Genomic DNA, 16275 nt, shown 5'->3' with positions numbered 1-16275 from the left:
TATCTAATTATGTTAAGTATATATTTATCTTACATGATTTTCCCACTCAAACCATCTTTTAAAATTTCATACTGCTGAACATTAAGTGAAAAATTAGGCTTTAAAATTTAAATAGCTAAATAAGTACTACACCTTCAGAAAATAGTACTTAAGATATTTTTGCACGTTATTTTCCCTTAGTGACATATACTATTATTATTAGGGTAATATAGTTGATGAATTCCAATCATTAACATAAATATTTATAACAGAAAGATCTAAAGTTTATTACTATATTTCTAGAAAGATATTTATTAAATTCTAATAGTGCAGGATTTCAGAACTCAATTTTGGACAAGTTTTATTACTGCAATGTCTTAATGCTCATAACAAAGTCTAACAAATAAGGAGATACTTGTCATTCAGCTCTTGAGTTCCAGGCACTAACTACCTCAATATGTAGTACACATATTGACTAGAAATTTCTACATAATCAATCTATACTGTAATAGAGATTAATGCATACAGTGAGAAGCAGAGTTCTCTGTAAAATTTAGACTCTAATGGTAGCCAACTTAATTCATTTATCAATGATGAAGGATATCCAGTGGGGATAAATTTAGGTGACAGTATTTATAATACACTGTTCTCCTGGGGGAGACAGATTATTTTTAGGTTAAAAATATCTACTTATGTCCTTCAATATATGGTCCTGTGACCAACTTATCCTTTCAAAAGAATGACAAGAATATAATATACGAGGTATAGGTGAAAATCCAGGCCAAGTTACACATTTTATAGAAGGTGGAGAAATCCTTTTTAAAATCGTTTTGCTGTTTTTATTTTTTTCAGAGAGAGAGAGAGAGGGAAAGAGAGAAACATTGATGTGAGAATGAAACATTGATTGGCTGCCTCTTGCATGCCCCCCTCCAGGATCCAGCCTGCAACTCGGGCACGTGCCCCAACCAGGAATCAAACTGGCAACCTTTCAGTGCAAGGGATGATGCCCAACCAAATGAGCCACATCAGCCTGGGCGAGCAATGAAGTCTTCATGTAACTTTCAATCAATTCCCACAGCTAAAGGAATGAAGGCTGGATTAGAGTTCCTTATGGGCGTATTTATTCTCCTCTGAAGAATTAAATTACCAACCTGGGATAATATTGTTATTGAAGGTCCATGTTAACTTGGGCAGTGGAATACCAGTTGCTTTACAGCTTAATCTTAGCTGTTCTCCTTTATTTAATGACACTTCTCCAGGAAGCTCAGTGAAAGTGGGGAGAACATGTACAGTCAGGCTGACAGTGTGTGTGTCTTCACCTGCAGCGTTGTTTGCAACACAGGTATAAGTGCCAGCATCCTCCAGCTTAAAGAAAGAAAAAACACAGTGCTTACAATTACATAATCTCACATCACATTAGATAAAATACATAATCTCGCACAGCTTGGTCCCCAAAGGGGCATTCTTATATAAAGTTTAAATTTGTAGTCTGCCCCATCTGTCTAGCTTTCAGCATAACATAAATTAATATGTATATGAATTTAAACAAAAGCCTATACTTTATAGAACTCTAGCATTTTATGGTCATAAGAGCTCAGAAAGCTTTAGATTCTAAAGTTTATCAAACAGCTAGTGTACTTCGGCTCTGCATTGTGCAAATACAGAACAAATAATTCCAAAGACTGGTTGCATCTTGACAGTATAGTCAGCGCTCTGGGTAATGTAGCACCAAAGACTACCAACTTTTTAAAGGAAATAACAAGAGTAGGAGCAGTATTACCTGCAATTCTGAAGTTTCACTTGCTAAATCCCACTGCCAGGTTTTGGCATGCATCTTACCACCATAACGAGCTAGTTATTAATATTAATAACAGGAAAGGAACAAAGGGGAGGCCAGACATTATAAGCCTAGTCATCTGGGCAGTTTTACCAGGAAGCCGCAGGTTTACACTTCCCTCAGTCCATTCCCTGAAGATCATTGGGGGAAGAGACCAGACAAAGGGGAAATGGATGCATGCATAGTGAAGTGGGAAAGGTGCTTGTCTGTCATTCTAACCTAGAAAAGACATACCAGGGTAATTGGCTAGAGGGGGTGGAGCCACTGCAAGCCCGTGAGATCTTAGAAAGGTAAAACCCCCAGATAGAGCAGTTCATTCTCTAGTTCCTCTTGCTTCTCTCCTGCTTCCTTGCACTCGTCCATGTGCTAGCCTGCCATGGGGCCCTAGAGGCTGCTTGGTCTATGGCCAGGTAGCCCCCACACAATGGACTGCAGCTGGGAACAAAAGCTAAGCTAGCCTGATGCTAGACTGGACTGTGCAAATATGGAGTGGAAACTCTGGACACTGGCTTTAATCCTAGCTCTGCTGAAGACAAAATGGGACTTTTCCTTTGGGAGGGAGGGAGCGAGATGGGACCTTGGAAGTTCAGGGATTTAATTCCACAGAAATAAAACTTTCTACAATACCTCATCTTCTGGTGGAGGCATCAGCAAACCCTTATTCCTGTGGCACCCCAAGAAGCCCACTTCCACCAGCAACAGGTGGGGACACAGGGAACACCCCACCAATAACTATCTTAACTGGATTTATTGGTGACATGTGAAAAAATTACGACTCCCTTCTCTTTGAGACCATGTCTTCCCTTAGTTTTTTTTTTTTTGCTATCTCACTGGTTGCTCATTTTCCATCTCCTTTTGCTGACTTTCCCCTCAACATTACATCTTAAGGTTGGCATGTGAAAGGTCCCAGTCACTGGCCCTCTTTTCTTCTTTATCTGCACTCAATTCCTTGGTGAACTCATACAGACTTACGGCTTAAAATACCCCTCTATATGAGTACCAGTATTTCCAGCTCAGATCTTTCTTCTAAATTCCAACTATACTGAACTTCTCATTTCAACTCTGTTTGGATGCCTAAAACTCATGTCCAAAACTGAACTCCCAATTTCCCTTTCCCCCTTCCTGTTCTAGCTTAACTTTCAATATCTCTGAAATTGGGATACAACTTAAAAACTGTTTACATTCCCCGCCCCCCCCCCCCCCCCTTAGTGGTACATAAAATAATGATCCATCTCACCACTGACAGAAACTTAAGACCTGAAGAAATGAAACTTTTGCTGGCACATGTGATTGAATTAGGGCCTACTGATCTGGCCTACCAATAGGGCTATTTACCTGGTAATCCCAGGGGTGTGATTCAGATAAAGTAAATGGGATCAACTTTATCATTTTAATCTATTCAAATTAAGTTCACCAACATTTAGTAATGAAATTTAGGCATTTTAAAGGGTGATGAGAAGGAATAAGATATGCACAAAAGCTCTGAAATTGATTCACATTTTAATTATGTTTAATATTTGATGCCAAGTATGAAATTATCAAAACACATAACAATTTTTTAGTCATGGTATGCATAGACATATATTCCTCCTCAAGGGGACAACCAGTGAAAAACTAAGAGGCTTTTGACAGCTATGATTCTGCAGACGGATGAGGTACCACCTGAGAATATTAAAAGAACCTCAGCGTGCAAAGATCCCGAAGACTTTAGTTTCCTTGTCAATGATTCGAAAGGGTTATTTAAACACCTTGAAAGAGCCAGAAAACTGTTGTGTTTTTTTTGTATTTGTTTAACAGCATATCAGACTTTCTTACATCTCCATTCTTCTAATTGTTCCCACACATGGTTATAAGTATGGAATATAACAAAGACACTTAGAATGATTTTCTGAGAAAAGAGATTTTCATTAAAAATAAAGTAATAATTTTAGAAGGAGGCCATTTATGAGTTCCTACTATCTGTTTTATATTAGTCTCAGACCTGGGATATAAAATAAGTGTAAAATTAATTTTATAAGCTGAATTTATAAGAGTATTTTTCTTTCATTATTAAAAAACGTATCTCCAAGTTAAGCTATTGAAAGAAAGAAGATAAATCAGCAATTTGGCTCAATGTACAATCCATGTCTGTTACACTTACCACAACATTCTCCAGAATGAGTTCTCCATAGGGTTCAACGGTGTATTTTCCTAACAAATTGGCTAAAAGAACATTGTCCTTTTTCCAGTGAATCGCTGGTGTCGGGATTCCATCAGCCACACATGGAAAAACAGCCTGTGAATTCTCACTGACCGTATAGTGTACTTCCGTACTTCGAATTTTGGGTGGCACTACGAAGAGTTTATTTAAAATAGATTGTCATTCAGGATGTTGAGTTCAATAATGTATTTTTTACACTGAAAATTAGCACAACAAAGAGTCTTCTGAAGGTAAATTTGCTAGAAATACTAAAAAAACTATTAAGATATGATTTGTTTGTTACTATAAAACCAATCAATACTTTTTAAAAAATATATTTTATTGATTTTTTACAGAGAGGAAGGGAGAGGGAGAGTCAGAAACATCGATGAGAGAGAAACATCAGCTGCCTCCTGCACACCTCCTACTGGGGATGTGCCTGCAACCAAGGCACATGCCCCTGACCAGAACCGAACCTGGGACCCTTCAGTCCGCAGGCTGACGCTCTATCCACTGAGCCAAACCGGTTAGGGCCCAATCAATACTTTTGATGCTAGCAAGAATTGTCATGGATTTGAACTTATTGAGTATTTTACAGTTTCAAAGCAAATGACTTAGGGTAGGGTTGAAAATCTTTACATTTTATTTGACTTTTTTACTTGAGGTTTTTTTTTCCCTTTCACAGTGAAGTAAAACAAACACCAAACATGCTTCTATTGTAAACTGCCGGATTTGTATCAGAGAAATATTGTGAGAATGAACTAATGAAAGCTACCAGTTTAAACACTGTAACACACTGCCTCATAGTGAATATCACAAAATGCTAAAGAAAAAAAATTATTGCAGTATTTCACATGTTACAACAAATTCAAGTAAAAGCAGGTCAAGACATTTAATTCAGGTTTTATACTGTTACAAAGGAAACTTATAGTGATTTCATCACTCTGTGCATTGTGATAGCAAATACTTCCTGTGCCTCAACTTTTTGAACTAGAATTTTGGCAATAAAGATAAATTGAATGTTTGGTGTACTAAAAAAATACATGGATGTAGAACTAAGATATTCTAATGGAAAGGTCTTTAAAGTTTTAAGAATATTTGGGTCAAAAAGTAAAAATATCTCCCCTCCCAAAACAATGAACTTTGAAATTATTAAAATATATCAGTGAGAAATGGATCCATTTTAATACCCTTTAAAAAGTGATAGGACAACATTTGGTCTCAGTAAAAGTAAAGCTATTGTGTAAACTCCAATTTCTCATCCATTTTATAATTATATGAGAAAATGATTGAATATATGCATAAACATTACAGATAACATGAAAAACATAAGAACCTATTTTGTTTAATGGTACATCATAAATATTCATTTTTATTGAATTATGCTATATTTTTATTATTTCCTTTACACTGGTTTCTTTGGAGTTAGTTTGTTAGTTGTTATAGAGTTCCAACATTAGTACATTTACTTCAATTCATTCTTTTTCAAAATGAATAATTTAAGACTATGCCTTTATATTTTAGTTTCGTTTTGGCCACACACCATACATTTTGATATGCACTGTCCTTATTTTTATTATTTTCTAAATAATCTAAAAATAAAAACATTATTTGACCCACTTTGTTGGAAGCCGCCTATTGTCTTCACTAGCAGAGAGCTATGGACAAAGAACTTGGAAGGCTGGTCAATCTTGAAGTTCTGAAAGGTCAGAGCCAACCACCCACTGTCTAGTTGAGACAATGGCATCTAAAGCAACTTCCACCTTTTAACCTTTTGCACTAGGATGTCTAGTGTGACTCGACACGGTTAGCATTAGAATAAAGGAATCGAGAAAAAAGCAAGCGAGTGCAAAGGGTTAATCTTATGTAAATCCTTGCTGATTGGCTATTATTGGAATTGCCTGCCTTAAAGGCTATGGGTGTATCCCATAGTCTTAATACAAGGGATCACAAGGCCAGAGCAAAGCGGAGTCCTTCCCCTTGAGTTGGGCTCCCGCCTGGCCCCCAATATTCCCAAATTTATGCTTTCTTGTCTAGTCTCTTTCATTTGTGTGCGGCCTCCTCCAGAGCCCGAACCCTGAACCTGAACCTGAACCCTGAACCACGCGGGACGTGAAAAGGGTTCACTACACCACTTGTTAGTTAGAATGGTATTTTGTAATTTGCTTGGGTTGAGGTTTTGGCATTAAGAGTTCATTACAAATGTTTAGCTTTGTGAGCAGGAATTGTGGCATTTAAAAAAAAATCTTAATGATTTCTTTGTTGTTTAGTATCTGGTAAATTTTCTACAAATACTCGAAAAGAAGGAGTGTTATTTATTTATTAGTTGCTTATGTATTAAGGGACCAATATATTTTGATTAGATCAAATATATGAACTGAAAGCAATATATTTCTTCGAAAAAAATGTAGAAAACTCATAAATGGTGATTTTTTTTGTTTTGGCTAAATTATTCATTTATCAATTAAAAGTAATTTCACTTGAACTTTTACTGTAACTATGAAGCTGTAGGAAATTCAAATACAGCTGAAAAATAAAAAAAAGCTTTCACAAACTTTTGAAAAAAGAAAAGCAGAAACTCATCATTAAAACAAGAGTAACTACTATTAGCAATACTAATATTACCAGTACTAATAATAGTTCTGAGAATAGTAGTTAATAACAGTTTGATTTGCTCATTGTTTCCTTCCACTAATATTTATCATTAGTCTTACAATATATATTAACAACTAAAATATTTCAATACTGATTTTTAGATAGTCTGTCATTGAATACAAAGGAAAATATGGTACCTTTTTTCTGTTACAAAAATATACATGTAAATATTAATGAATGAATGATGAATCAAATAGATCTCTAATTGTCATCAGGTTCACACTATATTTATAATGTCAGTCGTGGTGATTAGTTTGGAGATAAGATGACTTTCAACTTGAGAAGTGAAGCAGAAGAGTCACAAACACAAATGGACTTCTCATAAGGCAAAGTACAGATCTCAGTAATCTCAATATGAGGGCATCATTGGCAGCATATTAACTATCCTGGCCACATTATTAATAAAATACCTCTTTCTCACATGCAAATAAATGCTTACAGAAAACAGATTTGAAGGGCACACACACACACACACACACACACACACACACACCCTCCACATTATGAATTATTGGTTTTGCATGGTTTTTATTTCCATCAGATGTTTTCTTAGGGGTCTTTTCTCTTTGCCATGGTAATGTAGCAGATTGAAATAATTTACGTGAAACCACCTACCATGGACAGTGAGCTTGGTGCTCGAGCTGCTAGATCCTGCCACGTTAGCCGCCATGCATGTGTACTGGCCAGCGTCCTCGGGCTGAGCAAAGGCTATTTGCAAAGCCCCAGAGCTGAGGGTGCGCTGGCGGACTGATTCCACAATTGCATGGCCACCTTTATGCCACGTGATGGCAGGCGGTGGGAGGCCGTCCGCCTCACATGGTAGTGTGACAGGCTTATCCACAGCAATGACATATTCCTTTGGATGGAGGCTGATGACAGGAGGAACTAAAAGATACAAAGTTCAAATTTCATCTTAAAGGTAAGAATGTACCATTCACACACTATAGTACTCCCCTCGCAAAGTGAAGTCTCATAGATAAGAAATAAAATCCTGACTTTAGCATATCATCAAAGGGTCAATTTTGTTGGCATTGACCTCATTTTGGAAAAGTATTCTTTATATAGTTAACAAATGTAAACAACAACCAACTTTAAATAAGGATATAAACATATATTCACAAGGGATTCCATGTCCAGACAATTTAGGCGGTGTTGACAGGCACTTTCTTTAACATGCATGTATTGTGTGATTCACTTCAGCTATTTAAACTTCCAACACAGACCCCTTCAAAGTTTGGAAATTATTTAACTGCTCTCTACTTATGCATTTTCTATGGCACTTAGTATGGTGTCTCATATACAGTGGCCAAAGTTAATGAAGTATTACTTGAATGAAGGAAGAAATAAATGAATGGGTCATGGAAAAAAACTGCATAGATAAAAACTTTTCCCACTTCTTCAGAAAATTATGGAAGGGCTGATGATAAGGATTTTTCCTTTCTAGAGTTTACAATAGGTTGATGACCATTGGTCTGGGTATTCTATTGAGACTGAAAGATGGCTTATATTAGTATGAGAGAACAACCAACCACAAGCACAGGAGAGAGGAAGGAGAGGAAGAGGATGACCCCCCCCCCCCACCTTCAAGTCCAGAGACGGTGACAAGTTGCAGAGGCAGCCATGATGCAAAATTAAAAAAAAAAAAATCCTCTGAAACATCCACTACCAATTCAAAAAAAGCTTGAGAGACAAGGCCAACAATATTCATTGTTACCACAGGCTGACGAAGAAATGAAATCAGAAACAAGAGATCTCTGAGAACTCCATTCTTCCAAGTAAGACCCTCCATGCCTGGCAAGACCCGGGCAGTGGAGGGTCGGGGGGGCCTAGAACTATCTGCTACATCTCCAGAGGCTCTGGAGAAATGGTCAACTCTGTAGAGACCAAATCTTAGGCTACACGAAAGGTGATGAGTAAAATAAAATCTCCATGTTGTGAAAAAATATGAATAAGCATGTTAAAATTACTTTTTACCAACCAAAATTATCTGGTTGTATCTGTGCTTGCAATTACATATTGTGTCTGCAAGGAGCAGCTGTATTCAGAATGGTTCCCGTCTCTAGAGCACACAATGATCTCTGGCTGCTTTTGGGATGTTGAAATGCTATTAGTTGTTTAATGTGTTTCTTTGTCCCATAATTGCTCATATCAATAATTTTAATCAATTGGTGAACATAAAAACCAAAACCCCTCAGTCTGAAACTGTTCTTTTCCATAATCTCTGTATTGTTTAGATAGACCAATGTGTATTTCTGGTCCTTATCCTATATGACCTCTCACTTTCATTCAACAAAGCTGTCCGCTCTCTTGTTGAAACTCTCCTCTCCTAGCCTCAGTCTAGTTCTCTTCTGACTCCTCTGCCCTCTCCTTTTTATCTTTTCCAGTGTCTCCTCCTTTCTTGGACCCCTAAACAATGCAGTGTCCCAGGGGGCTTTGTCCTTAGCTCTTCTCAACCAATCTTGTGAATTAAAATATAATTGTTACTTCCTAATTGATGTCTTAGATTACACTTCTCCCATGAGTCCTGAATTCATAAATATTCATCTCTCTATTTGACACCACTAGGATTTCTAATAGTTTCCCACATTTAACATGATTAAGCACAAATCATGGTTTCCTTTCTCCTACCAGTTCCTTCCTTGCATTCCCCGTGGCACAATCATCACTCAGCAGCTCAAGCCCAAAGCCCAATAATTCCTCTATTTTCCTAACTTCTCAAATCTGATTCATCAGCAATCATGGCAATTACACCTCCATAAATATTGTCAACCCATCACTGTTTTCATTAACCCTTGCAACTCCCCACACCTACCCCCACTCCTGGCCAGACCATAATACCCTGCCTCGATGACTTTAATAGCTCTTCCAGCTCTAGTCTTGCCTTTTCTCTAAACTGTTAGCTACATAGCAGCAAAAGAGATCGTCCTAAAACCAAATCAGAGTTCTGGTTAAAGGCTTCCCAATGCACACACAATGAAATCTAACCTTCCTTTGGTCTTCGGCCCTCCATGCACTGGCCCTGCCTTCTTTTCTGATCTCCCTCACGTTTGCCAGCCTCCCCCTTGCTCATCACTGTCTAGCCACACTGGCATGCTGCTTTTCTTACTTTTTCCTGTCGCTGGGCCATTGCACGTGCTGTCCTCTTTCAGACACTCTGCCACCTTACAGGCTCACCCTAGCTCATTAATCAAGTCTCAGCTCATAGGGGACCCCCTCAAACAAGGCACTTTCACCACTGAAGTGGTCCCCACGTTTCCCCATTATTCTCCATCTCAGCCTTTTGTTTTTCCTTCTGAATAGCACATATCAGAATTTATAATTATTTATTTGGTAGTTTTCTTCTTCTTTTTCATACTATAAGGGAAGAATCATGTCTGTAATGTTCAATGTATTTCCACTTATCCCAATAAACATTTGTTGAAAAAGACAAAGAAATTAGATTTACAATCTGCAGGTGAGTGAGCTTTACTATAGTAATTAATTCATCATAAGAAAATCACGCTATAAGGAAATTCAAAATCAGCTCATGCAAATTCAGTGGCTCAGAACCTATTTTTAGTGCACTTAATTCACAATGGCAATGCATAGGATATGAAAATTATATCAAGAAAATATTAATTAAATGTGGGAAAAAAACATTTTGTCTTGAGAACAATTTTCTTCCCATCCACTTGGTTTAACTGCTATTATAATATGTTTTTAGGTGGATATTGCAATCTAATGTTTCAATTATGAAGAGAATGGCTTTAAAGATCACCTTAAATGAAACAGAGTACCAAACAGCTGTTCACAGGAGATCAAAATAGGATGAGATGCCTCAGTTTTCTTATATAAACAATGCCAAAAAAAAAAAAAACACCCTCCAAAACAAAATTTTTTTCTTCATAAGGGTCAGAGATGACATAAACTAAGAGTGTTGACAACTATTTTAGACATATGAATTTTGGTATTCATGGTTACAGCATCTTTGCAAAGAAGACGTACAGATTTGTTATTTGGGTACCTTGAACATTTAACTTGATTTTGCCCAAGGCTGTGCCAGCTGGATTCTGAGCCACACACATGTAAGAGCCGGCATCCTCTCTCACGGCTCTGGAGATCTGCAAGCCGCCACCAGGAAGGACTGCGTGGCCGTTGCCTACATCACAGTAAGGAAAGCGGAGTGAGAAGAATTTTTCTTTTCATTTAAAAAATGACACTGACTTCTGCGTCAGAAAGCACCGGATAGCCATGGTTTTCTCGACAGAAACTGTGGTCGGTACCTGAAGTGATGACATTGATGCCTTCTTTTTGCCAAGTAATGAAAGGACTGGGTGTCCCTGTGGCTTCACACGGTAACAGAATGGGATTGTTCAGAATGACGTCCAGTTCACTTGGCTGAGGATGAATGGCTGGAGGCTCTAGAAGAAGCAATCAACAGAAATAAACAATGCCACTCACTGGTGGCAGAAAATTCTAGAGTAGCCATGAAGTTACACATGCCCAGATTCATAATTCTAAAACTGTAGTGATTTGACTGTCCCAGGGAAAAGTGAACATTGGCCACATTACATTTTTTTTTTTTTTTTTAGTCTTGCTGCTACTGGAGCCAGTTTCTATTAGAAACCCAGAAATAGGAACAGGTTATACAAATTCAAGAAGAAAAATAACGTGGGAATTGTTCTGTGGGGTTTATTATCTGTGTGTTTTCTTTAGTGTATTTCGGACTATCTATCAGGCTTTCTTATCCTCAACATTATTACTGTGGTTCACAGCTCTAGAACAAACGTGACAAAACAAAACAAAAAACGGACGTCCAGTTTTTAACGAGTCAATCGTCCTCCATACCCTGGACATGAAGGGTCACGTGTCGATGTGCAGAACCAGCCGCATTCCTGGCGACGCAAGTGTATCTCCCAGCATGGCTCAGTTCAGTGGCCAATATTTCAATGGCTCCTAAAAAGACAAAAAAAGTGCATCCCTGTATTTCTGGTTCGATAAACGATGGTTCTCTGATTTTTGTGTTTTCATCCCCACGGCACAGTGGTGCTTGGCTTATATTCATACTTGTGCCCCCTGAAGTGCCTAGCAAAGTACATTCAAAATCATTATTAACAGCTTTATTGAGGCAACATTTACATATCATAAAATTCACCCATTTAGATGTACAATTCACAAATTCTAGTATAGTTACCATAATCGAATTTTAGAATATTTCCATTTTCCTAAAAAGAAATCTCATCCCATTTACAGTCACTCCTTACTCCAAACCCAGCCCTAGGCGACCACTGCTCTACTGCCTGTCTATATATTTGCCTTTTGGGAACATTTCATACAGAGAGCCTCATACAGAAGTCTTTTGTGTCCGACATCTCTCACTGTGAGTGTAGTTTTTAAGTTTCACCTGTTGTAGTATGTGTCAATTGTTTTGTTCCATTTTATTATGAAATAGAATTCCATTGCATGGATTATACACATTTACCAGGTGATGGACAAATGAATTGTTTCTACTTCTGGCTATTACGAAGTATACTGTATGGACATTTGCAAACAAGTATTTGTGTGGACACATGTTTTCATTTCTGAGTAGATACCTAGGAATGGGAGTTGCTGAGTCATGTGGTAATTCTGTTTAACATTAGAAGAAAGTTCCAAACTTTTTTTTTAGCACAATACTTTGTGCTGATGGATAATTAATGTGTATTTTCTGATTGTAATTGTTATGAACCTCTACGGGTTTCTGAGACAGCGAAATAATTTGCTTTGAAAGCCAAGTTCCACCCCAAGAATAAATCTTCCATTATTTCCCTTCTAGTGAAGAAATAAACAATTTCTTGCAGAATAATATACACACAGTCATAAAGCCGCTGGATGTTAGTTGTTGCTTTATTTTATCTCCAGTGCACCTCCCCGATGCAGGATGAGTTTTTCAGAAACACCAATGTGAACCACCTTTACTATCATATAAGTGAATTATTTTTCTCTATCTTCAATACTATAGGTTTTTAATACTTAACTTTTATAAATGATGGCTACCACCCTCAAAAATTATCCGTTACAGCATTTATCATCCAGCCTTACCTGCTAAATTATAAACTGAAAGCAATGACCCCATATTGGTTTTATCCTTCTATTTGGCCAATGAAAGAAATGCGGTTCACTCAAAGTCAACCAGTGAATTTGTTCAACCTTAGGTTTAGTAACTATGCCCATAACTTCCCAATGATCCTGCTTATTATACTCAGATCAGTCTTCGATATTGTTCTTTTGTTTTTATACTTTTTCTCTCTTCCTTTCCCCAGGTCCCCTTCAAACACTCATTGAATTATTTTCCAGCTGCCGAATTCCAGAAATAGAGATGTAATTTATTCTTTTATTTTGGTGCAAAAAAAGCCAGGCGAGGCCATCCATGCATAATTACCGCCATCGACGAGTGTGCGATCAGGGAACTCGATCTTACCTGAGGACTGAATTCTGTAGCCATCTCCCCTGGGGAGCAGTCTTATCCCGTTTTTCGTCCAGTGAATGGAGGGAAATGGGACTCCTGACGCAGTGCAGGTAATTATTGTTGGGGTGTGTGTGGTTACTAGGAAGTCCGTAGGCTCATCAGCTATGGAAGGTGGAACTAAAACAACAACAATAACACACAAAAAAGGGAAACGCCATGTTTCCAGCGCTTCCAGATTTCCAGTGTTATCAGACATTTTTTCTATTTCTACACGGAAAGGAAATGGTAAGTGAGAGGAAAAGGCTGGAAGGATGAATGATGTCAGTGTAACTTTCACTCCACGCATGAAGCCAGCTCTACCTTGGACCGTGAGATCTACGGTTCTCCTGTCCTCTCCAGCATCATTTGTCACCGTGCACTCATAGGTGGCAGTGTCCTCCACGGAAGGGGAAATGATTACCAGGGAACCTGAAGAAAGGAGCCTAGAAGAAAGATGTTAAAGCCATGAGACACTCTGTATCCGTTTACATACATGTTTCCCGTTGGTGCCACATGGTACTTTTAGGTACTATTGCAAATCCTTTGACAAGATAACTATTAGCTTAATTGATGCTCATCTAAAGCATCAGAAATTCCTAGTGACTTAAATGTTAAACTTTAAAAATAACACACTGCCATATTATGAGGTATGGTAGTAAACCCCAAAAAAATGCAAAAAAAAAAAGGAGAAAATGCTATTTTTCCTTCCAAATATGCTGTCAAATATCTAAGTTGTGTTTCAAGGTAGAAAATTTGAGCTTTATTAGACAACTGAAACTTGAATTGTTTTTACAGAATAATATTTCTTTTGCACCAAATGATGTGATCATCCTTTGTCTTTATGAAATGCCAAAGGTGCTAAAAAAACAACACCACACACAAAAAAAAACCCCAAAACACCACAAAAAAACTCCAGCAGAACAGAAATCTAATCATGTAGACCTCACTAACAGGCTTCGGATAGAAAGGTTGCATGTATGTTTCAGAAAGAGATTTTGGGTTGGAAAACGAATTCCATATAAAGAAAAAAAGAAATACTTTCCATACACTAGCTAATTCTTCATACTTTAAGTTATTTGTTGTCTTCATAGCTAGATATAAATCTTAATTATCTTTTAAATATTTTTCTAAATAGAAGGTGGGATTTTTTCAATGAAACCATTTCTTACCTGTAGGAATTCTGGTTTTGATCCACATTGAGAAAGTGCCCGTTTTTTCTCCAGCTGATGGATGGTTTTGGTATTCCAGTAGCCTCGCAAGCCAGAGTCGTTTGAACATTCACCGTTACAGTGATGTTTGTAGGGCCCAGAGCAATAGATGGAGGGACTAAAACAGTCACCAAATAAGAGGGAAACACTCAGCAAATACTATGCTGTCTGAAGTATTTCTGCCCAAGCAAAAGTCATCATTGGCAACGCGCCTCAGAGTTACAAAAACAATACCATGAGTGCATTTAAATAGTGTTGTGATGGCATCATTCATAACGGGAGAAAACACGGGCCTTGCCTATTCATAGTACAGTAGGTCCTCGGGTTACGTCAGAGATCCGTTTTTACGGCGCTACGTAAGGCCATTTGCGACGTAACACGATTTTTGCCGTAAGTCATACTAAGCACCTACATCACTCACATGGAGCACATACACAGCAGTAATGAAGTGAAACAGTAAAAAAATATTTAAAAGAAAGGTAACAATTCCTGACCTTTACTTGTAGTAAATAATAAAAAACATAAAGCACATAGGTACATACGTCGAAATGACGGGACTTTTTTTTTTTTTTTTTTTTTTTTATAAATAAATGGGAGATGGCGACGTAACCATGAAATGATGTATGCCGAGTCCAACGTAACCCAAGGACTGCCTATATAGTATAATACATGTAAATAGCCTTGAATAGCAAAGTCTTTTTAAAAATATATATATTTCACTTTTTTATTTTTCATTTTTTTTGTTAATTCTCACCCGAGGACATATTTTTCCAGTGATTTTTAGACAGAGTGGAAGGGAGAGGGAGACAGAGAGAGAAACATCGATGTGAGAGAGACACATCGGGGCCATGGATTGAACCTGCAATGGAAGTACGTGCCTTTGACTGGAATCGAATCCAGGACCCTTCAGTTTGCAGGCTAATGCTCTAACCACTGAGCAACCGGCTAGGGCTACGAAGGTCTTTAAGACCTTACCGGTTTAGGATAGCAAAGAACATGTCACCCAAGGACTGGATGTTGTTCATAGAAGTGTACTTACCATGGACTTGCAAGTCTATCCGCCTGCGGTCGGTCCCAGCTACATTGGTAGCCATACACAAATACCGCCCAGCATCGGAGACATGTGCTGCCTGGATGTGGAGGAATCCATTTTCCAAGATGGAGTACCTACAAGAAGGATCACAGTGAAGTCCCTGGAGTCAGCCTGTTCTGATGACTCCCATTTTGACCGAGAGCACTTTTCAAGACTTGGTTCAATCCGTCTTCAGACATTGCCAAGATGCTGGTGGAGACAAGGGCTGTGCTGCAAAGACGCACAGCAGATGGGCCTGTGACCTTGGAAGGATGATCATCGTTACGTTTTGGATGTAAGTCTTGGGAATTACGCTTTTAAAATACGGTAGCTTGATTCTCACATTAAGATGAAGAGACTCACTCTAATATACCAAGATCAAAATAATGCATTGGACAAAAGATTTAAGGATTTGTACTTCAGTTCTTACAGTAGTTTTCACCCCATTTCACTGTTACCTTGCGTGATTCCCAGAGAGAACAGCCCCGTCCTTTCTCCACGTTATCCTCGGGGTTGGCACACCTTCAGCAAAGCATTCCAACACAGTTGACTTGTTCAGGTGGATGACAAGACTCTGGGGGCCACTCCTGATGTTTGGAGGAACTGCACGAGAGATGCATATGGAAGGCTTCATTTATGTTAATAACGCAGCCTGAACTAAGACTTCGAAGCCATAACACAAGGTGAGCTTTGAGTCACATCTATAACTTTGCCCACAGCTAATTCAGGTTAGTATATAAATAGAATCGGGGTTTTATTCCTAAAATGTTATTCAAGATATTTGTGTTTAAAAATCAAGTGTAGATGGGGGAGGGGGTTTTAAATCCCTTATATGGTGTGTGAAATCTGGCTTTCTATAAGAGAGGCTTACATAAAAAT

General features: G+C 38.1%; 1 protein-coding gene across 2 annotated transcripts in view; it reads right to left on the bottom strand.

The window, feature by feature from the left end:
* HMCN1 (hemicentin 1) overlaps positions 1-16275 on the bottom strand; it is a 379828-nt gene that overhangs the window by 52439 nt on the left and 311114 nt on the right. For both annotated transcript variants that reach the window (XM_079760677.1, XM_079760678.1), the window contains exons 73-83: positions 15855-15999; positions 15364-15491; positions 14286-14442; positions 13438-13559; positions 13090-13254; positions 11478-11585; positions 10913-11050; positions 10654-10788; positions 7266-7535; positions 3957-4147; positions 1131-1344 (exon numbers count right to left, since the gene is read on the bottom strand). In XM_079760677.1, coding sequence (XP_079616803.1) covers positions 1131-1344; positions 3957-4147; positions 7266-7535; positions 10654-10788; positions 10913-11050; positions 11478-11585; positions 13090-13254; positions 13438-13559; positions 14286-14442; positions 15364-15491; positions 15855-15999 — 1773 coding nt within the window. The remainder of the gene's footprint in view (positions 1-1130; positions 1345-3956; positions 4148-7265; positions 7536-10653; positions 10789-10912; positions 11051-11477; positions 11586-13089; positions 13255-13437; positions 13560-14285; positions 14443-15363; positions 15492-15854; positions 16000-16275) is intronic.

This window comes from Cnephaeus nilssonii (assembly GCF_951640355.1).
Source record: "Cnephaeus nilssonii genome assembly, chromosome: 21".
Taxonomy (NCBI): Eukaryota; Metazoa; Chordata; class Mammalia; order Chiroptera; family Vespertilionidae; genus Cnephaeus; species Cnephaeus nilssonii.
This window is presented reverse-complemented; position numbering and strand designations above follow the sequence as displayed.